Genomic DNA, 22,902 nt, shown 5'->3' with positions numbered 1-22,902 from the left:
AAAGATCCCCTTCCCATCTGCAAATAATAGAGCTTTATGATGGGCATTACCTTGGGCAAATAACTTAGCTATTTTACATTTCTGATAATCTCAGAGATTTAAAAATGCCAGTTCTGACTTTTGTGAACTTTGTCCAACCATTCAATTTTTTTAAATAAAGTATATTAAGGTAGATCTGTCCAGTAAATAAAAATGCACTCAGTTACACAGAGCTTATGTATGTCCCGCTTTTTTGTTGCTTGCTTTATTACCTGTTACAATAATTATATTCTATGTAAGTTGCCTCTGTATGCCTTGAGTTTGCACCTGTAGAAAGGAAGAATTATATCTCATCCATTATGTAACACCTTTTTTATATGTGACTACTATAAGACAAGGACATGATCTAATTTATGAATCAAGGATGCTAAATTTAGTAAGTCACATTTGTTACTATTTATCTTTGTTTTGATTGAATTTATTCGTGATGACGTTTTTTGATTATGTGAGTTCTAGCCAAAAGCAAATTACTTATAATTTGAGGGATCAAGGCTAGATGTTAAAACTATGAGGAAAGTGAGGTGGTGAGATTAGCAATTCAGATCTACTAACTTTCATTTAGCATGGTGCTAGACATACAAAGATAAATTTTAAAAATGTTTTATGCCTTAAGGAATCTGGTTTTAGTTCAAACTGCTGGGTAGTTTTAAAAGTAGAATTTTTCATGAGGCATAAAGATTTTGTGTCTCCTAAAATGTAAAGGTTTTTTTCTTTTTCAAAGAATCACTTCTTTTTTTAAAAATTGATAAACACTTTTAAAATGTACAATTCAGTGGTTTTAATATATTCACAGTGTTGCACAACCATCACCACTTTTTAATTCTAAATATTTTTTATCACCCCAAAAAGAAACCCTATACTCATTAGCAGTCACTTCCTGGTCCTGCCTCCCCATAGCCTGTGGCAGCCACCCATCTGTTCTTTGTGAAGTTGCCTGTTCTGAACATTTCTTAGAAGTGGAATCACACATTATGTGGCTTCCTGTATCTGGCTTCTTACAGTCAGCACTGTGTTTTTAAGGTTTATCCATGTTGTAGCACACATCATAAGCACTTAACTCCTTTTTATAGTTTTTTAAGTAAAATACAGTTTTAATATTTTTTTTGATATACTACACCTTATCCATCCATTCATCAGTCAATGGACATTTCAGTGGTTTTTCACTTTTTGGCGATAATGAATAATACTGCTATGAATTTTTGTGTGACTTGTATTTTCAGATCTCTTGGGTATATACCTAGAGTAGAAATACTAGGTCATATGGAAACTCTGTTTAACTTCAGGGAATTTGTCAAACTCTAATTCATAGCTGCTGTACCATTTTTACATTCTCACCAGCAACAGCTGAAGGTTCTAATTTCTTCACAGCTTCACGCTTGTCATTATCTATCTTTTTGATTATAGCCATCTCAGTAGATGTGAAGTAGTATTTCATTATGGTTTTTATTTTCATTTCTCAAGTGATTAATGTCAATATCTTTTCATGTATTTATTGGCAATTTGTGTATCTTTATAGAAATACTTTGCCTGTTTTTTTTTGTTGTTTTTTAAAAATTTTTTTACTTTGCCTGTTTTTAAATTGTCTTCTTACTCAACTCTGTTGAGTTATAACAATTCTTTATATATTCTGGATACTAGACCCTTACCAGATACGTAACTTCCAAATACTTTGTCCCATTCTGTGGTTTATCTTTTTTTCTTTTTTTTTTCTTGATAGTATGTCCTTTGAAGCACAAAGCTTTTTAATTTTGATGATGTCTAGTGTATCTGATTTGTCTTTGGTTGCTTTGCTTTAGGTATCAGCAAAAAAACCATCTCTAAAAGTTATGTACAGTTACTCATTTGTATTGCATTTAGCCATTATTAGGCATATTACTTAGTAGCAAGTACCCAGTAAATTCTTAATTTTTTCCTAAGAAATCAATCTTTAAAGGTTCCATTTTTTTTTTCTTATAGAAATCTCCATCATGAAATCTTTAGCCATCTTACCCAAGCCTCTAACAACCTGGGTAAGCTAAAGATGTGAATGGAGCATATGAATACAGCATGGGAAGATTGTGTTCACAGATTTTTCCAGCATGTCCATAGAGATTCAATATATAACTGACAACCACCATGGGCTGCCTGCAATTTGAAAAATGATTACTGACTGCCTGCCTGCCAGTGGGCTTGAAATCCAACTTAGTTTACTTTTAGCTCAGCATCAAGTTCCACTTAAAAGAACATTGTTTATCAGTCACTCCTCAAATGAAAATAAGTGTTGAGGTTTGCCAAAAGCCTGCCAAAAATAAACAGTGAAGTGGCATGGTTGACTTGGCGTTATTTTCAGAAAACTAGAGATAAATTGGTCCAGTTTCTAAAGAGACATCTATGTAATTCTGTTTAAGTTGCAACTAGTAAAATTTAGTTGTCTATAAGATCGATAAATCTAAAGTTTGGTTTTTATTTTAATTATGCAGTGGTTTTTGTCATATGTATCTTCCACTCTATTGCTATTATTAAGATAGCTTTTGTATTTAAATGTTCTTTTACTTTAAAAAAAAGAAAACCTGAATATACTGTTTTGTATACTTACATTAGCCAAAGTTTTATTCTTTTCCTCCACCATACTTGTCTATGTGAGTCAGATAGTAAATTATATTGTAATGAGTTGTAGGAATGAAAGTAAGAAATCAGGAGGGAGGAAGAGATATCTTTATAAACTTTTTTATTGGAGAATGGAACAATAATAAAAAGTCCAGTTTTAGGCTTGTGCACCTATATGGCTCTTGCACTTTTCTTCATGTATATCTTCCAGGAAAATGGCTGAAATCACTGGCGTTGTTCACATGAAACAAAGATTTTAAAATAACTACAAATGTATTGCTGTATACATTTACCAAGTGATAATTGATTCTGTGTATTTTCTGTTTTATGTCATGATAATCAGTTGCTCGCAGACTGGTCTATTAAGACTTCAGTCATACCAATTATGAAGAGTAATACTAACTGAATAGAATTCTGGTACTTGTGGCATTGGTGCTAGGTGGCACATTTTATGTATTAAAATAAACATTGTTTCTGAGATCCTGTGATTTTGTGAATGTTTCAGAAATAGCTTTGAAGAAAATGAACATCTAAAGCAGGCTTTCCAGAAAAAGCAAAAGCAGCCCTATTTAGAGAAATTGAAGATCCAAGTCAGAAGAACCATTCTTTCCTTCAGGCTTTCTTCAGTCTTTAAAGTTTGTTTTGCTGTTCTTTTGGAAAGTACGTTGTTCATGCTGCCCTTAGCATTTCATTAAGCTGTTTGCCAAACAGTATAAACTAAATATACGATTCTTTGTTAGTTACAGATAGCATCAGTTAATTACTAGTTAAGTCTTGGCACAAATGACTACTTTCTAGCCTGTTCCATAATGCTGTGGAACTTAAAAAAATAAGTCTGACATTGACCAGCTAAGTAGTCCACCCAAATGCTCAGATCCCTGTTCACCCTCCTCCTCTTTTTACTGTACTTCTAATATTCAGTACCTCTGGGTCTTCCGCCTGAAGTGCCCCATGACATTCCCATATGAAAGCCTAGCTCCTTTTTCTTTACATAGGTGTGCCGTACACTCCAAAATCCTCTGGAGGAGTGGGGTTGAGATCAGTCTCTAGAGCTTTGCCAGAATTACCCTATACTTGTGTGTGCTTCCCTTCCCTGTCTATTCCCACTCTCTTGATTTATCACCTCCTTAATATGTCACTTGCATACATTCATCGCCATCTGTTCTGGAGAAATGACCTAAGCTACTGACTAGATTTAAGTAATTTGTAACATTAAATCATGGGATTTTTTTTTTTTCCTATTCTGGAATAAGGCCAAAGCAGAGATTAAAAATTACCAAGTCTCAAATTAGAAAAAGCTACCAAGTCTCCACATTGTGAGATCAGAGAACCACTTATAGTTAGGATCAGTGAGCACTGTGGGGCTTACTGAAGGCTGCCAGTTGAAGCAACATGCCCTATCATGAACCACCATTTCACAGACAGCCAAAGAGGTCTGGGAGAGGTCTCTTTGGAGGAGTACAGTGCTGAGGAATGGGAGGTAGGTAGTCCTTTGGGCTCTCTTATGAGGGAGGGAACAGGGGGCATCTGCACTCAGAAACAGAAGGGAGGTGTGAAAGAACAATTCAAGATTTGGATTCTTCTAAGAAGGGGAACCCAATATTTCCTCCACCTAGTTGGATTTTTTTTTTTTTCGAAAATTTTATTTATCCCTGAGAGACACAGAAAGAGAGGTATAGGCAGAGGGAGAAGTAGGCTCCCTGCGGGGAGCCTGATGCAGCACTCAATCCCAGGGTGTCCTGGGATCATGACCTGAGCTGAAGGCAGATACTCAACCAGTGAGCCACCCAGGTGTCCCTCCACCTAGTTGGATGTACCCAGCAGAATAGCATATCTGTGTTTTTATTTCAGAGCATGGGAATGAAATTGGGAGAGGTGGGGACTGTCACCCAGAGAGAGAAAGATGGGTCCTGCCAGCCAGAGTATTGACACAGGAGTTGAAGGTCAGAGGACTCGGGCAGCAATATGGGGAAATTCAAAGGCAGGTGCAGTAGATGAGGGAGGTGTGACACCACAGACAGGATCAACCAAAAAACAGCCAGCTCCAATCTCAAGGGATTGCCAGGGCTTGGGGCAGGTTGGGGTACAGCTCAGGAATGAACTTCTAGGCCTCTAGGTGAGGTGGGGGTTGCCACTGTGCATCACAAAACCCATAGACCAGTTACCAGAATGCTGTTATAGCTGATTAGGGAGCCCCCATTGTAAGGCAGTGTTTCTCAAACTAGGCTGCACATGGAATCACCTGGAAAATTAAAAGCAAACAAAAGCCATGTTCAGGTCCCAATTCAATTAAGAGGCACAGAATTTTTGTTAAAGGGATCCAGGTGGTTTGACTGTTTAGCCTAAATTGAGAACTGCTTTGTTAAGGAAACCTCTTCTAGCACCTACTTCCCAAGGAGAAGAGAGCAAAGGGAGGAGAAATAAACCATCCATGATTACAGTAGGCCTATACTGCGTAAGGAAGGAAAGAGCTTTGAATCCAATGAGGAATCCCATGAAACAGGTTTTAAAATAAGACTGAGGTTGAGAAATTGACTGTTCACCTGAATATTTAGAGAACCTGGCCAGAAAGTTAAAGGTGATGCAACTCAAGAGGAAAGCGGAGTCCAGTAGCTGGAAAAATGAAATTATTACAGGTTAGTCTCCAATGACTTGAGTCTCCCCTGTATACCAGTTACAACTAAAGATCTTTGAGATTGCATAACTTGGAATCTCAGTTCATAACCAAGGGTCTGTGAATCTTAACGTTTCATGAACTTGAGAGTGAAGTTAGGTTATTTTTGCTTATTTTAAGAAGTATTAATCCAGGGATCCCTGGGTGGCTCAGCAGTTTAGCACAGCCTTTGGCCCAGGGCGTGATCTTGGAGTCCCGGGATCAAGTCCCACATCAGGCTCCCTGCATGGAGCCTACTTCTCCCTCTGCCTGTGTCTCTGCCTCTCTGTGTCTCTCATGAATAAATAAATAAAATCTTAAAAAAAAAGAAGTATTAATCCAGATTGTTAGTGGGATTTTTACAAGGCTACCTTTTTCTTGAAAGTTTCCTTGTTAAATGATGCCAAATGCAATATTAACTCAGACTGTAAATACTGTATTAATTTAAAGAAGTGTCGGTTATAGAAATAGGACTGTTCTAAAGTTTCCCTGTAGATGGCATTGCTTGACTTTGTCTTTAGACGTTTGATAAAAAGGAAGTTGTTAAAATAGAGTATTTTGAAATGGAATCACACTTGCATTAGATTTTAAAGAATCAAACTACTTATGAGCTGCTTTTGAGTATAACGTGGTCATCTTAGTGTGTTTGTGCTGCTAGAGCAAAGTATAAACTGGGTGGCTTATAAACCACAGAATTCTATTTCTCAGAGTTCTGGAGGCTGGGAAGTTCCAGCAAAATCTAGGCTCCAACTTTCTCATAGGTAGCTGTCTTCTCACTGTAGAAGAGCAAAGGATTGCCGTGGGGTCTCTTTCATAGGGCACTGATCCTATTTATGAGAGTTTCACTCCTATGACCTACTCATCTCTCAAATGCCCACCTCCAAATACTGTCACACTGGGGGAATAGATTTAGCATGAGATTTTTGGCAGGGTGGTGGCAGGGAGTGGACACACAAGCATTCACATCATAACAATAGTATAGGTAAAGCTGAAGTTTTTTCTTATAAAATTGTATTTGATTTATCTTTATGTCCATTGCATTCTGATATGCCTTTTGAATTTCTGATTATTCATAAAGCTACAGAAATTGCAATTCATAAACCATTTCTCTGCTATTGATGTCTTCTGAGAAAGACATTTAAGAGGCTAAATTAGTTGGTCAGGTTCTGAAAATGAAAGTACCTTTTATATAATGTATGGTTTTATGTTTGAGGCGCTCGAAACTTCTAATTAATTTTAAGTAGTTTTTCAAACCAGTGTACCTTCCTTACAGAGTAATAAGTAGCTTTTATGTGAAAAAACTGAAGCTCTGTCTTTGCCTTTTCCACAGTCCTGTAGGCTTGGGCTATCTATTTGACTTTTTGTCTTTTTCCTCAAGGAACATCAGGATTTGAAAGAGCTTTTGATTCATTGATAATAGAGACTTTCAAGCTAATACAGAAAAAAAACTGTGGCAACAAAATTTTACTGAAAATTAGTCAAGTAATGGAGAAGCAAAGCTTTCACTTTACATAATTTTGAGTAAGAAAGCAGTGAATTCTCAAACCGTGTATACTTGTTGGGTTAAAACTGTTGCATATGTGGGGTCATTTAAGATACTGTCTTAAGTTCTTAAGTATTGGTTGGCGTTTTGTGAAGATCTAGTGAGTCATCAATTGTGAGATAGATTTTATATAATTTCCCTGTTAATAACAAGATAATTTTCAAATAATATACTTTAAAATGTATTAGAGCAAATTATCTCCATGATAATTTTTTCTCATGTGCATTCTAAAAAACGTGTCAGAGCATAAAGACCAAATTATCTGGGCTTGAATTCCAGTTCTGCCATTTACTAGCTGTGTGACCTTGAGAAAGTTATTTAAACTGTTTGTGTCTGTTTTCTCATATGTAAGGTGAGGGTCATAATAATACCTACATAGTAATTTGCCACAGGAATTAAATCCATTTAATATATGTAATACGCTTAGGTACCTGGCACATATTAAGTGTTCAGTAAATGTGATTATAGTAGAGGTGTAATTACTATACACATAGGGACTAGGAAAATGTATGTAATATAAATCAATTTTTATCTATATTGCAGTGCAAAATCTGGGCATCTTTTTGAGAGTATAGGACCCATGTAAATATCACTCCCCATCATGATGGGAATGGCACCTGGAGTAGAAGAAGGATGAGAACGCTGTTCTACACCCCTGTTATTTGAACAAGTAAGCAATTTAAGAAAGTGGAAGAAAATGGGGTGACAGAAAAATATTTGCCCCTCTTTTTTATGGTTTTAAGTAAGTGCCATGGCCATTTAAAAGCCAATTGAAACAGGAGACTCATTTCTAAATACAGGAGCCTGGGTTTGCTGGCTGGTGCTCCAGGATTAACATTCCACCTCCCTGGACCTTGAGCCAGATCTTCCTTCTGTGGTTCTTATCTCTGTAAAACTGAGACCACTTAGGTGGCAGGTATTGAAGTATAGCAGCAGGTCATTTTTCTGAAATGAGACTTGATGTATCTATATAATTCTTTTCAAAGTTTGGATATATCAACCCTGAAAGAGCAAGGTGACTGTAAAATACTTATGTTAGCAGTTAACCTCCCAGATAAACAGTCTTTTACCATGTAATGAGTATATATGATGGGTTGCAGGAGCTTAGCTTAGCTAATGCCTTGGGCTACCAGGCTGTGTCTGCCAACAGATAAGAGCGAGAGAACCTTGAATTGGACCTGTTTCTTCATCAGCCAATGTAAAGAGGCACATGGGCTTACCTGCATTTATTAAATTTTCAAGGCCTTTTTTATTTTCAATGGATGGAAAAGATTGTCATGAACACTAAATAGCTGGTTTTAATTTTTAGAAAAATTTATTACTTGCCTATAATACACTAACTTATTTTGGTGAAGAATAAGTTTGCACTTTTTAATATTCACAAGGTTGAAAACTGCTGTTTCTCCCTTGCAAAGCAAAAATAAGATTTTTGGAAAAGAGCTATTCAAGATGTAGATTTTTATAGGCTTAAATGTTTGAATAGTTAGCAGATTTCCTTCATGTTATTAGGTCTAATGAAGTAGTGGTAGCAGTCCCTTAGGCCTCTGGTGGATCAGTGCTTAAACACTCTTGGGTGATTTCTTTTTTTAAAGTTAGCTTTTATTGCAATCTATTAATTTACTAAAATCCAGGCATTAGCAGTGTGAGTTCCAGGTCCACATGTTGGCTCATCATTACTTTGGTAAATCATTGCTGGAGTTAAGAGTATACAATACAAACATCCATGTATCTACATGCAATACCTGACTTTGTTTTAGGAATGTGCCCTGAAAACCCACTTGTGGGGCACCTGGGTGGTTTAGTTGGTTAAGCATCTGACTCTTGATTTCAGCTCAAGTCGTGATCTCAGGATCATGAGATCAAGCCTCTGTATGGGACCCTGCATTCAGTGGGGAGTCTGCTTGAAATTCTCTCTCCTCTCCCTTTGCTCCTCCCACCCCACTTGCACTCTCTCTAAAATAAATAAATCTTCAAAAAAAAAACCTGCTTGTACTGCATGCACAATACAATTGTGTATTGGGGTGCTCTAAATATAAATAAATAGCATATTTTATTCAAAACTTAGATGAGAAGCTTTACCGTTGCATTCAGAATGAATCTAAAGAATCTCATGGCATATAATTTACATCAAACATATGCCTGGTTTCCCAAAACTTAAAAACAGGAAATATAAGTCTTACACTCTCACAGATAATAAATGTTTAACCAGCAAGTGTCTTCAGATTTCTGTGAATGTAGGTACAAAAATGTGCCTTTATTTTTTTGTTTGACTGATTGATTGATTGATTGATTAGAGGGGGGGCAAGTGGGGAGGGACAGAGAGAGAGAGAGAGAGAATCTTAAGCAGGCTTCATGCCCGGTGCAGAGTCTGATGCAGGGCTTGACCTCATGACTCCTAGATTGTGACCTGAGTTGGAATCAAGAGTAGGATGCTTAACTGACTGGGCACCACCAAGGCGCCCCCAAAAATGTGCTTTTAAAATAGCTATCTTCTTTCTAAATCTTGTCACAAAGATTTTTTTTTTTTAAATCCCGTTGTTCCAAAACTCTTTGCATCTCAAGCATATATATGACACCCACACTCAGTCTGTTGCTCTCTGTCTGAAGTGTCTGTTGTTAACCGGAGATCCTAAGGAAGTGGAGAGCACAGTAGTGGCTTAGTGTGGCCAGTAGGAACAGAGTTCCCCATTAGCCCTGGGAGACAGCCCCAGTTCTACTCTATGTCTGGTCACCTTTCCGTTATGCACCCAAACTTGAACATTATGTTTTTCTCTTGAGAAGATCATTCACTTGATTACTACCTAATCTAGCTGTTTGTCCTTGAGCAACTTGACCTCTCTGAATGTTAATGTCCCTTTCTGTGAAATGAGAATGCTGCACACTGGCTAGCACTGTGTGCTAAACCAGATAATAAATGGAACAAGAGCAGAGAGGAAGGCATTTCCCAGCATGAGCCTCAACTGTTAGCTCTGAGAATTGAGACTGGTCAACTCTTACAGACTGGAGAAGTGTGAAAGAAGTCATCCTAAGTAAACAATACATAATGTGGTCCAGGGGAAAACAAACAAAAGCCTCAACTGTCAAAAAAGGAGGGATTCCGTTTTGCAGCATGCCTATCAATTATTTTTATGTCCCATTCTGACTTTTTCACCTCCTCTTTAGAGTCCACCTTCATCACAGGAAGGGAGGAAGAGATCATGGGAAGAAGACTCCAGAGGTTGCTCTTACCCAAAAAACTGTGTTAAGGCATTAATAAGATATTAGGTATTATTGGTTTGGTACTTCCCAGTAGAATGTAATACCAAAACAAAACAGAAATAGCCCCCTTGAAACCACAAAGATCTTGCTGCAGAGGGCAAGAGCATAATTTAGCAGAGAAGTTACTGGAGTCTTCTCAAAATACTGTAAAGGGGACAGCAAATGAAATATGCCTTGTTGCTGTTAGTTTTTCCACAATTTTTAAAAAGATTTTGTTAATTTATTCATGAGAGAGGCAGAGATGTAGGCAGAGGGAGAAGCAGGCTGGGGGGCCTGATGCTGAACTTGATCCCAGGACCCTAGGATGATGACCTGAGCCAAAGGCAGATGCTCAACCACTGACCCACTCAGGGGCCCCTGGTTTTTCCACATTTAACCTGAAGCTGAGGTCTCATATTTAAAGTGTCTAGAATAACAACTGATGTAAAAGATCCTCAAGACATTTAAGTTATTTTCCCTTCTCCCATTATCATATCCACCCTCCATGACTTCGTGGAAATATTTGACACATTTATTCACTCAGTCAGCAAACAGGTATCCCTACGTGTCCAGTATACACATTAGTACTCTCTTAGGTACTAGGGGCAAATAAATCAATAAAATGCAATCTTATAGCTTTAAGCTGCTCACTTATCCATAATGTGATAGGCATGCAAAATGAATTGCAACTCTGGGAGAAGTATAATAATAAAGGTATGAATTAGCTACAGTGGCTGTACAAAGGAGGGTGTGGTTAACTCTGTAACTGCATCAAATGTGGTAATCTGGTGTCGTTGGAACATAAGGGCAGGGGAAGAACATGGAGAGTCTTATATGCCATATTCAGGAGTATAAGTTGGGCAATGAGACATATTAAACAGAAATCACTTGAGCCAAATCATTTTAGAAGGATCATCTGACAGTCCTGGGACAAAATATAAGGCCAAGAGATCAAGAAGGAAGTATTAACAAATGGCCCAGCCAAGAGATGTTGGGATGGGGATAAAGGGTCTGAAATTAGGGAGCATTTGTGAGAATGGACAACAAGGGATGGATTTAAGAGCCATTGTGGGCCTATACTGAATAAGAAATGATGTAGGTGCCCAAGGAGCATCCTGGTAGAGTCAGAGCCTCCACAGCCCACATAGTGTCTTTGTGCACATCAGATAGGATTCTTTTTTTAAAAAATACTTCCTACGGAAAAATGTGATATTAATTTTATCAGAACTAGAGACTTTACTGCCATCTACCAGAAACTCATCATGTATACAAATTGTACAAGTTTGGAATCAAATTATAATTAATTTTTTTTCCTTTAACTTCAAAACAATAATATCTACCATGTGAATGGTGTCCCCTTTCAATGGCACTTTTTTGCAGTACACAGAACAACCACACACTGCAGCCCTCATGAGATATAATGTAATAGCTAAATATATAGGTTTAGGGTAGAAAAGAGGGTGAATAGTGAAGGGTAAGGTCTTATAGATAACTCCAAATGTATAGATTGAAAAAAAAATCCAAGATAAGATCCTGGGAAATATCAGAATCCAAGGAATAATTGGAAACAAGGGAGCTAACAAAAGAGAAATCTTGGAAATGTCTTCTCCTTTGGCTTTAGGGACAAACAGTTTTCTGTTCAAATATGTTGATGGTCATATAACTCCTATGTGTGTACTTCAGACACCAATATTTCCAGCCTACCTTTCATGGGCCAGGTTTAGATTTTGTACCTCTGTCCCCAAATCCACACAGTAATGCTGCTTGCCGGTCAACAGTTTTGTTGTGGGCAGCGTAGTGGTGCTTGGATAATGATTTTAATATGTGGTTCATATTCTGTAAAAATGAGAGAAGACCCAAAAAAGGAATGATAGGAAGCTCAGGTCTCACATTTAATGTAGCCTAGACCAGGGTGGAAATACTGGTTCTCAGAAAGCTGGAAATCTTAGCCTCCCTGCCTCCTTGTTGGACTTAGTTTGTGAGTTCACTGGTGAAAAGAACAAGAAAGGGGATCCCTGGGTGGCTCAGCGGTTTGGCGCCTTCCTTTGGCCCAGGGCGTGATCCTAGAGTCCTGGGATCGAGTCCCACGTCGGGCTCCCGGCATGGAGCCTGCTTCTCCCTCCTCCTGTATTTCTGCCTCTCTCTCTCTCTCTGTCTGTCATGAATAAATAAATAAATAAATCTTTAAAAAGAAAAGAAAAGAAAAGAACAAGAAGAATATGAAATAAAGAGTACAAAACCAACACTGGATGTCTTAATGTTGAACACGAGGGTATGATTCATTTTCTCTTTGGGAACAGAACTTCCTTCCTATCTGACTTCAAGAGGTTCAGACTTTCTCCTTCAGCCCAGAGTCTGGCTGTTCTTTGTCAGTCATCATCCTGTTCCTTTCTCTGTTGCCTGCCTCACGATTCCCCAGACTTCTGTCCTTTGACAGCTCAGCTCTACGTACTCTCCTTCGTAGCTGGTACGATTTTCATGATTCCAACTACAAGTTCACTATAGATTCTTACTCTCTCTCGACCTCTGGCTCTGACCCCTTTGAAGCTCTGGCCTTGCCTCTTAGCTGCCTGCCTGCTGTCTTCCTCAGCTTGCTCAAGCAGCAATGTGTCCATTTTGAGCACAATTTCTGCCATTTAGACTCTTCTGCCTTGCTTGCTAGTTTTACTAATGGTACCATTCTCTCACCATCTTTAATTCCTTCTGCCCCTTCGTAAAACCAGCATGAATAGAATCCCCCATCAGAGGGACTCACAGTCCTTCTCCCCTTTCTGTTTTTACTGCTACCACCTCAGGTTCAGGCCTCATTACCTCTAATTTATGCTCGTGTCATAGTCCCCCACTTCCAGTGTGTCTCTACACACATCTCTGCAAACAGTGGTGGCAGAGGACTTTCCTAACTTGGAGTTCCAAATGTTCATCATCCTGTCAGAAACATCCCCAGAGCCTGCTGGGTGTTCAGTACCCTTTCCAGTACATCTCCTTCTACTTGCCTCTTTTTCACTTGCCAAAGCAGATGTTTCTGGATATACAGTGTGTTTTACTGCTCCTGTCTTTACTCATGATCTTTTCATGTAGTGGGCAATCATAGCAATAGCTTCAGTCCCCCATCAGACCTTCTCCCAACTGTCTATGATAAAGACCAAATTTCCAAGAACCCACTGCACTGACCCCTCTGCCCTCCCTGTAGCCAAACACAGCCCAAATTGCTTCATATCCTCAGCTGCAATTTAGGGGTTGGTGTCATGTGACTCAAGCTAACCCCACAGAGCCCTCTGGATAAGAGGCACTTCTTTTTTAGGATAGCTGATGCTAATGATGAAATAAGCCTTGAGTTTCCAAGAATAAAAGTCAACCCAGAGAAAAGCAGAGTCTAGAAGAAAAGAGAGAAACTGGGATTCACTTTGAGCCTTTGCAACCAACCATGCCTAAAGCCAGCTGTACTTCCTGGACTCCCCAGTTACATAACCATGTTAACTTTGGTTTGGGATTGGGTTCCTCTTCCCCAGAGTGGAGCAGGTCCTAATTGGTGGAGTGTTCAAGCTCTCCTGCTCTTCAAATCGTACCCCTATCTTAAGATCCTTTACAACCAGTACTTTTCTCAGGAAGTGATCTGCTTTTTAAGTCTTCATTTTGTCCATAATACGAACCCAATCACCTTAGCAGTTGACTTACAAGCTTTCTAGAATAGTGTTGGTTGCTGATCCTACTATGGAAAGCTTAACCTACCAAACTACAAAAGGGAACATCATAAAACTAGTCAGAAAGTAAAAGTGAGGAAACAAAAACTTGTGGGAAGTTTGATTTAATGTTATAGAAGAGCAAATCCACTGCCTTTGCACCTAGAAAATGTTCAAGCCTCCACTTTTCTGTCCCCATCCTGGAATTATTATTTCAAGGGAATAACTCAGGAGTGAGGAAGATGAATTGCTTAGGATAGAGGATAGATGCTGGGGCTCCACTAACCCCCAAGGTTAGGGGGTGCCTAAAAAGTGGAGGAAAGGTTACAACATGCATTAGGAGAGGTCCTTCGGTGGTGAGGTCTGAGGTCCAGAGAGCAAAGTGAGGAATGGAACGTGTCATCTAAGAAAGGTTAAACTTCCTTGCTGCTTTTTGCCTGGATTATGGGAAAAGCCCACATTTAGTGTGGAGTTTTAATTTCTCTTTTATTGTGATTCTCTTTAGTTACATAGCTTTCAGGAAAGTGACACCTGGGTATAGCCTTCCTGTGGTAGCAGAAAGTGAAGAGGCCAGTGTAAGAAACACACGTGCCCACATTATCCTCTGGCGATGCTCATGGGAAAGGAGTAGCATCCTCTGCATGGAGACAGGTCTGGACGGGCAGGGCGGAGCTGGAAGAACCAAGGAAAGCACCGACACTGGGTTGGCCACTCAGAGAGATGTAGGATAAAAATCTCCCCTTTCCCAGTATATGCCAGTGGGGAGCCCTGGAACAGAGGTAGAGTTGGCCCTTGGGGGTACAGATGTTACAGATGCAGTACACATTCTCCCGGACTTTAGATGGACTAGTCCAGAGCAAAGCATTGAAAAGATTGCAAGTAGCCTAATCTTTTTTTATATTACTAGATTCAAGACTATCAATACAATTCATGGTTATATCATGTTACTCCAAATAAGTTGGTAAGGTAGTTTTTAAGATTGTGATTTCTTTTATGGGATCTCTAATGTTTTTCTGTTAGGACTATACAGCATCCTAAAACCAAATTGAGATTTTAAAAAAGAAATCTAAAATAAAAGCATCCATTTCAAAAGCTTCTAGAATGATCCCTGAGTCTCACAAGGACTAGTATATGAAAGACCTCAGACAACCATTCACTTACTGTTCCCACTGTAGAGCCCAAGTTGATTTTAAATACAGCTTTGATGATTGACAGATGATTGGATACAGTTAAAGGAAAATTAAATTAGCAACCAGTAGGAAACCAGATTAAATGTTGGGTTGCATCTGGATGGGCTCAAGACTGTCAAAATTGATAGAAGTGCTACTTTATGTGATCGTGCTTAATGTGATCAGGGCTAACATAAGACTCAAGCTAATATTGCCACTTAGCAATTCAGAGTTTTGCATTTAGATAAAGATCTCTGCCCAGACCTGTGTAATGTGAGCAGAGAGAATGATGGTGTGTGTGTATGAGGGTGAAGGCTGTAAGTAGGTTTATAATTAATTTATAAAGAGCTGGAAGAATTCTAGAGCTTTATTTTTCTTACCAGTGTCTCTAAAGCACAGGCACACCTTGCCAGATAGCCTTGAAAAATGTGACTGTTATTCTGGAGCAAAAAAAAAATGGCATTGTTTGCTGTCCTTCCATGAGGACCTGGCAAGGAGAGTAGACTTCTGTAAAGAAAGAACCAAGGACCTGCTCATCAAGCACGAAATGGTTCCAGCTTATGAATCTCCTCAGAAGTATTTCTTTAACCACAGGAGAGTTCAAGCAATTCTCTGGGTGACCCATGAGGTTCCAGAGCGTTTTGCTACCAGGCATTGATGGTGATTCAGAGTAGCCACTCAGAGCCACCTCAGATGGGCCTGTCCCTCTCCTGACTAAAGACTTGCCTCAGCACTTGTTAAAAATAGATTGATTGATGAGAGAATACTGAGAGGGAGAAGCAGACCCCCTGCTGAGTAGGGAGCTTGATGTAAGGCTCAATCCTAGGACCCCAGGATCTTGACCTGAGCTGAAGGCAGATGCTTAACCAACTGAACCACCCAGCCCCTGTTGCCTCAGCACCTCTTGGTGGGAACATTCCAGGCTAGATGAAGGCCAGAAGGCGAAGGCTGACCTCCTACCCCTGCTGTTGACAAGCCATGAGTCCTTGGGCAAGTCCCTAGATCTGAGTTTGTTTCTTCATCTGTAAGATGGGGATGATGATGGTGGTGACGTTTGTTCTATCCACCCACAGAGTTCTTTAGAGGCTCAAACAGTAAAATGGATATGAGAGCCAAATGTCAGTTGGAAAGCTGAATGGGGACGCCTGGGTAGCTCAGCGGTTGAGCATCTGCCTTCAGCTTAGGTCGTGATCCCGCAGTCCTGGGATTGAGCCCCACATCGGGCTCCCTGCATGGAGCCTGCTTCTCCCTCTGCCTGTGTCTCTGCCTCTCTCTGTGTGTGTCTTTCATGAATAAATAAATAAAATCTGGGCAGCCTGCGTGGCTCAGCAGTTTAGCACCACCTTCAGCCCAGGGCCTGATCCTGGGGCCCCGGGATCAAGTCCCACATCAGGCTCCCTGCATGGAGCCTGCTTCTCCCTCTGCCTGTGTCTCTGCCTCTTTCTCTCTCTCTCTCTCTCTCTCTCATGAATTAATAGATAAAATCATAAATAAATAAATAAATAAATAAATAAATAAATAAATAAATAAATAAATAAAATCTTTAAAAAAGAAAGAAAGGTGAATGGAAGTGTGAGTTACTGTGTTTGGCTCACCTTTGACAAAAGCTGTGATTCCTTCTTCAGCCCACTCAGTCAGGCCCTCTCCACATTTGAGAATAAACAATCATTTTGCCAGGACCACTAGCTTTCTCAGTTCACAGTTACTGCCTGAGGATCTGCTTCATCTCTGAACGAACAGGTGTGCCTATCTGAGGGTCTGCAGAAGGGCGTGGGGATAGATTGTGGATCAGTTCCCCTTGGTCCCTCAGGCTTTCTTCCCTCAGACCCTAGGTGATTTCCGGCAGACCTTATCAATCTTTGCCCTCACTTTTTCTCTTCACAGGAGATATGGAGAGGCAGAGTCGCCATCTCTCCTCATTTGTGTTCAGTGGGCCAGGCCTTGTGGTAGGTGCCAGGGATACCAGCAAGTTGTGAGCTGCTGGCTGGCATGAAAAGGAGCTAGTTCCTGAAAGGAGTTAAGTGCTATGGGACAGAGCCCAATACATGCCACTCATTTTATAAATACTTATTACTATAGGAGCATAGAGGATTGGCCTGGTTTTGCAAATATGTTTCCTTTGGCTTCTCCAACATATCAAATGAAAAAACTCCTCAAGTCAACACTGTGGCTTATTTCATTGTTCCTGGGAGCCTTAGGGTTAAAGGACTTCCAGGGCAGGCCATAAACAGTGCTTTGTCTTATGGGAACTTCCAGCCCATTGGAGACCAGAGCATTAGACACTGGACTTGCAGGGGTTCCGAGGCCCCTCGGGTCCTTGTTCATCAGACAGGGCTCTCCTCAGGGCTGAAGGTCACAGGAGGGCTCAGCTGCAGGAACCCACTGGGGTTTGCTCTCAGCTGCCAGCTTTGCTCAGAGAAAAGGAAGTTCTGTGGCTGCCTGGATGGGTGGGTCCTGAAGGTGGTGGAGGACGTGCAGAGGGCAGAGAATCCTGAGATTGCCTTGCATACTCCCATCTTCAAAGCATCACCCCACCTGTTACAGTGAGGGGTATACCACCAGGGAGAGCCAGGAACAGCTGGCTTCTGGTTCCAGCTTTAGGCCTCTAGACACTGAAGAAGTGCCATGTATGCTGATATATGCTCTGAATTGACCACTGCTCAGAGCTCATTTATCCCCTGGCGCCTTCCTCCTTTGGGTACGAAAATCCAAAATACTCATTATATTCATTTTATGTAAACCCCTAGTTGTGGCACAGTGGCTAAGGATCCCCTTTGGTCCTTGAACTTTATTCTGACTTTGTTGATTTGCATTTATGTCAGTGCTGGGTGGAAACAGGAAGGTGTTCATCTAGCCCAGAGGCCTCTCCAGATGCCTTCATTTTAAAGATTCTGTTCTGTTTGTTCACATTGTGGCTTTGATGACATTTTTTCATGTTTCTTGTTTCATGTATCGTGCTAACTCCATGGCCCCCTCCTTAAAAACAAGAACAGCATCTTACATTCTGTATGATTCTTGCACTTATTGCTGGAGGAATATTCCATTATCCAGCTTAGTAATAATCCAACTTTCTTTTCTTGAGGCACCTATGATGTGTGACTAGGTCCTTGGAATACAGACATAAGCAGTTGTGGATGAAAAGCAAGGTAAGAGTGGAGAAAGAGTAGTAGCTTATTTCATAGAGTTTGGTAGGAGTGAGAGCCTTAGGATTGAGAGAAAGCAGGTAGGAGAGGGTGAAGGGAGAGAGATTGTGGCTGAAGATAATGTGGGGTTACTGGGGATGGGACACTACGTAATTTATGAAGTGAGATTTAGAGGATCCCAGATAGAAGGAATGCAATCCAGAACAAAGGCAAATGGATTGATTCTGGAAAGAAGAGGGTCACTACTTCAGTAGACTAATGGAGTGAAGGAAAGAGATGAAGCTGCATTTGGACACGGATGTCGAAGGGAAGGGGGTTCACCACCAATGTCCTTGGGTTTTCACTGTTAAATGAATCAAAAAGGAGATTTAGGTCCTGAGATTAAGGAGCTTATGCTGCTAAGGATCCTTGGTGGGTGACTTAGAAGTGCCATCTGTGACACAGAAATGCCCATGTGGCCTGATTGGGGGAGATGCAGAAAAAGGGAAGCAGAAGCAAAGTTGGGAAGCAGAGTTATCCCGAGGATCATCTTTCTCTCCTCTCCACTCTCCCCCTTCCACGTACCAGGATCCTGAAACCCCCAGAGAGTACCCCACTAACCTGGCCCCACCTCCCCTCTTCCCTCAAGAATGCCCTTTGCCAGCTACCTATCAACTAAGTGTTGCTCTTGTTTCAGTAGGTGTGCATGGTTCTGGGTACTTTTCTCTCTCAGATAATTGTGATAGTTTTAAAGGGTGGGGAGGTCCCAGTAGATTTTGGTTCATATAGACTTTACATCAGCTCTGGATCAGTATACCAAATTGTTAATTCTCAGAGAGGCAGTTCAGCAAAGTGTCAATTTGCCATATGGCCAACTTGTCAAATTTACCAAAATAACCAGTTTCCCAAAGCTTGTTTCAAGGAGTACTCTTTGGATATATTCATGCATATATTTTTCTCAAATATAGTCAGTGAGTATAAATATATTCTTCATGCATAGTCAATGATTCTGAAGATGTCCAACAAAGAAGAATATATTTTTCTTGTGGGTATAGTTAATATGAATTTGTTATAAGCTGGATTGTGCCCTTCCAAAATGCATATGTTGAAGTCCTAACCCCCCATTATCTCAGAATGTGACTGTTTGGAAATAGGGTTTTTAAAAATGTAATTAAGTTAAAATGAGGTCATCAAATAGATCTAACCCTGTATGACTGGTATCTTTATAAGAAGAGAAGATTAGGACACAGACAGGTACAGAAGGAAGAAGATGTGAAGACACAGGGAGAAGATGGTCATCTACAAGCCAAGGACAGAGGCCTCAGAAGAAACCAAGCCAACACCATTATCTTGGTCTTCTAGCCTCCAGAACTGTGAGAATATACATTTCTGTTGCTTGAGCTACCCAGTCTGTGGTAATATGTTATGAGTGGCCCTAACACACTAACACGATAATGTTATGACTATATTTTAAAATATAATATATATTTCATTAATATTTTTTAAGGAATGTTTGATTTGTATTAAATGTTTGAGTTTTAGAGCAGTTTAGTCTCCTCAAATATATTCAAGAAGAAAATATTCATTTAACATTTTAAAAGCCTTAACATAAATCTGTTCAAATTCATTGATTCTTTTTAGGAAGAATATTTCTTAAAACAAGATTTTGTTTTAAATGTTTGAATGTAGCAGATTGGTCCTTGGTTTGCAGCAAATTGGGCTGCTTTCCCTATTCTACATGTAATTAGGCTGTCCTTGGTGCAGGGGGGCTGTCAGTGTGGGACGTGGGGTGTCTATATGGAAATTCTCGTTGCACTCCTTGAGCACACACCAGACACTATGCTAGATACCTTCCCAAATGTTGTTCCCTGAATTCTCACAATAAATAGACTGAGGAGATAGACAGGTATCCCATGGTACATAGAAGAATATCAAAACTTAAAGCGGTTAAATACTTCCCCATGGTCGCAGAGCTAATCACTGGGGAGAACATTCCCTAGTCCTGATAGATCTAGATACGTTATGTTCCAGCTCTGCTGTATCCCAGCTGTGTGACCTAAGACAAGTGGATTAACTTCTCTATACCTCAGTTTTTTCATTTATAAAATGGGAACAATACAACTATTCACCAGATGGGGTTGTTGGATGGATTAAATAAAATAATATATGTGCTTGGCAGAGTCTGGCCTGTACAAAGTCCTCCAATGTTAGCTGTTGCTATCAATTTAGAAAATATGGTAAGTATAACATCAGACATTATATAGCAGTGTTTCCAAAGTGCTTTCCGCTCTTGAGATGAGGAAATCAAGGCTGAGAGAAGGTGAGGGACTCAGTTGGGCCCTCCAGTCTTTTGTTCTGATTGGTGAAGCCTACCACCTTGAGGGCAATCTGCTCTACTCAAAGTCCACCAATTTAAATCTTAATCTCCCCTAAAAACACCCTCACAGAAACATTCAGAATGGGGTTTGATCAAATATCTGGGCTCTGTGGCCCAGCCAAGTTGACAAATAAAAGACTCACCATCACAATATCTTTGCCCAGCTTCATCAAGAATTTTCTGAGAGCTTATGTGTGCCACTGGACTTCACCCCTAGGCCTCAGATGTCCTAGGAAAGGGAGGCAGGGCTATGGGAGAGGGCTGAGTCTTGAGCCCTGCTCGGGCCATCTTTCTTCCTTCAGAAGAAAAATGCTGGAATGACACAATTTACTTTATTGTATCAGACTGGAGGGTTAGAGGTGAGCAATTTTTTTCATCATTTCTTCTGATAGGGTTGTAATGTTTTCATTATATATTAACTATAAACTTGCATTCAACTTAATGAACCAGAGGGAAAATGTGTTAATAATCTTCTTAATTATGGTACTTGTATTAAGATTTACTTAAGCATTGTTCATTTTTAAAAAATCAATTTTATTGAGGTAGAATTGCTGACTTCACAAATAGATTTTTATAACACTCTATATTGTTGTTGAAACTTGAAGCTAAATTCTGCATAGACTGAAATCTCACCATTTGGACATTAGGGGAAGGACACATCTTGGAGACTGGCCTAAAGTGCTTGGGCAAAAATCAGCCTTTTAAGTGTTAAAACTATAACACAGAAATCATAAGGCAATAGCTGTGTGGCAGTGTTAAGATGATTACAATTATTAGGTAAGCTTGCTAAGGTTGGTAAGTAGAAATTCTCCTCTAGTAAACAATGCAAACAATATTCCTAGAGGAATACTCAATGGGCCAGACATCTAAAGCATGCCAAAGGAAGGACTCCAGAAAAACTAAACCCTTATACTTCATTGCCCCTTACCACAGGAAGGCCAGGTATCATTCTTCTTATTGACAGTAAGAGAAGTTCCAGGTTATAGGGCTATAGGGCAGCAGGGAACACGAGACCCACATGGTCTTTCTTTTACATTCCGAACTATTGTTGGGGAGCCTGGGACACACAATTCCGTCTAAGGGTACAGGGGTGAGTAGAGGAGAACGAAAGACAAAAAGTAAACGAGGGCCATTGTTGCTTATTGGCCCAATGGAAAATCGAATCTGTTGAAAAATCGTATTGTCTATTTTGACTTAGTGACTTCCCATCATACCCATGTACGGGACTGATAAAGGCAGAAGAAAAAAAGAAAAGATGAGCACTTTAACACAATTTACAGATTACTGCTTTTCTCACCAACAAAAAAAAAAAATCTCCCAATCCTCGAGGAGTGGAAGTGGAGGAGGGGTGAAGGAAGGAGCGGCACTGGTGACAGGTTTTCTCTCTGAGAGGAGGGAGTCACACCAGCAGAGCTGTGAAAATGAATCATGTCTTTTCTATCAAGGCTTCGCACAGATTTTCTGGGAAACCTGTCATTGAGGATCCAATAGAGAGGACTGTCCTTTTCGGTAGCTTAGGGTTTTCTGGAGGAAACAGAGTAAATCAATCTGGGGACAAAATTGCAAATTAAAATAAAATTTAAGGGCAGCCCCGTTGGCTCAGCGGTTTAGCGCCACCTTCAGCCCAGAGCCTGATCCTGGAGACCCAGGATCATGTCCCACATCGTGCTCCCTGCATGGAGCCTGCTTCTCTCTCTGCCTGTGTCTCTGCCTCTCTCTCTCTCCCTCCCTCTCTCTCTCTCATGAACAAATAAAAATAAAATCTTAAAAATAAATAAAATAAAATAAAATAAAATAAAATAAAATAAAATAAAATAAAATAAAATAAAAATTAAGTTGTGTAATGTGGCCTTTGTGGGCTACACTTCCCTTTTAGGGAGGTCAGCAAAGCCAGCCTAGTTGAAAGAGAAAATGTCAGGCTTGATTGCTTTGCCACATTGTGAAGGGGTCATTTTTTTGGCCCCACTTTTCATGCTAGGAGTGGCTCTTTACAGAATAGCACTAAAGAGCATCGTCTGTACAGCACCTCTCAGTTTACGAGGCAACCCCATGTGCATCATTATATTTAAGCCTCACTAATGCTGATTTATGCTGCCCATCTTAGTTTAAGGCCACAGCAAAGGGCACACATTCAAAGCCTGTGCTCTCTCTACTTCAGCACAAGGTAGATGGACCCACAGTCTGTGGAGAGGGGCAGAGTGACAGATACCTTTCTTGTTGGCTCCTTGTTAAGGAGGAGACCAACTGGGATGCCTGGCTGGCTTAGTTGGTTAAGTATCTGCCTTTACTCTGGCCAGGGTCCTGGGATGGAGCCTCACGTCATACTTCTCCTTCTCCCTCTCACCCTCTGCTCATGCTTTCTCTCTCTCTCTCTCAAATAAATGGATAAAATCTTTAAAGAAGAGAAAAGAGAATAGAAAAGAAAGAGACCATTTTGCATGGGACTGAAGGATTTTCCAGGACATGGGAGACTCCTGGGGAAAGTAGACAACTAGT

General features: G+C 40.2%; 1 protein-coding gene across 13 annotated transcripts in view; it reads left to right on the top strand.

Moving 5' to 3' along the window:
• Positions 1 to 22,902, top strand: part of VCPKMT (valosin containing protein lysine methyltransferase) — a 44,960-nt gene that overhangs the window by 3,665 nt on the left and 18,393 nt on the right. For 3 of the 13 annotated variants that reach the window (XR_012036583.1, XR_012036582.1, XR_012036581.1), the window contains exon 6: positions 7,365 to 7,491. Coding sequence is in view for 1 of the 13 variants with exons in the window: in XM_072838502.1 (XP_072694603.1) it covers positions 1,996 to 2,010 (15 nt within the window). In the remaining 12 variants the exon portion in view is untranslated. Of the gene's footprint in view, positions 1 to 1,995; positions 3,106 to 3,130; positions 3,286 to 7,364; positions 7,492 to 8,652; positions 21,744 to 22,902 lie in introns of those variants that run through there. The other 10 variants (XR_012036586.1, XR_012036576.1, XR_012036585.1 and 7 more) reach the window with 8 other exon arrangements.

The sequence above is a fragment of the Canis lupus genome, chromosome 9 (genome assembly GCF_048164855.1).
Source record: "Canis lupus baileyi chromosome 9, mCanLup2.hap1, whole genome shotgun sequence".
NCBI lineage: Eukaryota > Metazoa > Chordata > Mammalia > Carnivora > Canidae > Canis > Canis lupus.
The sequence above is the reverse complement of the archived record's forward strand: the minus strand, read 5'-3'. Positions and strand labels throughout refer to the sequence as shown.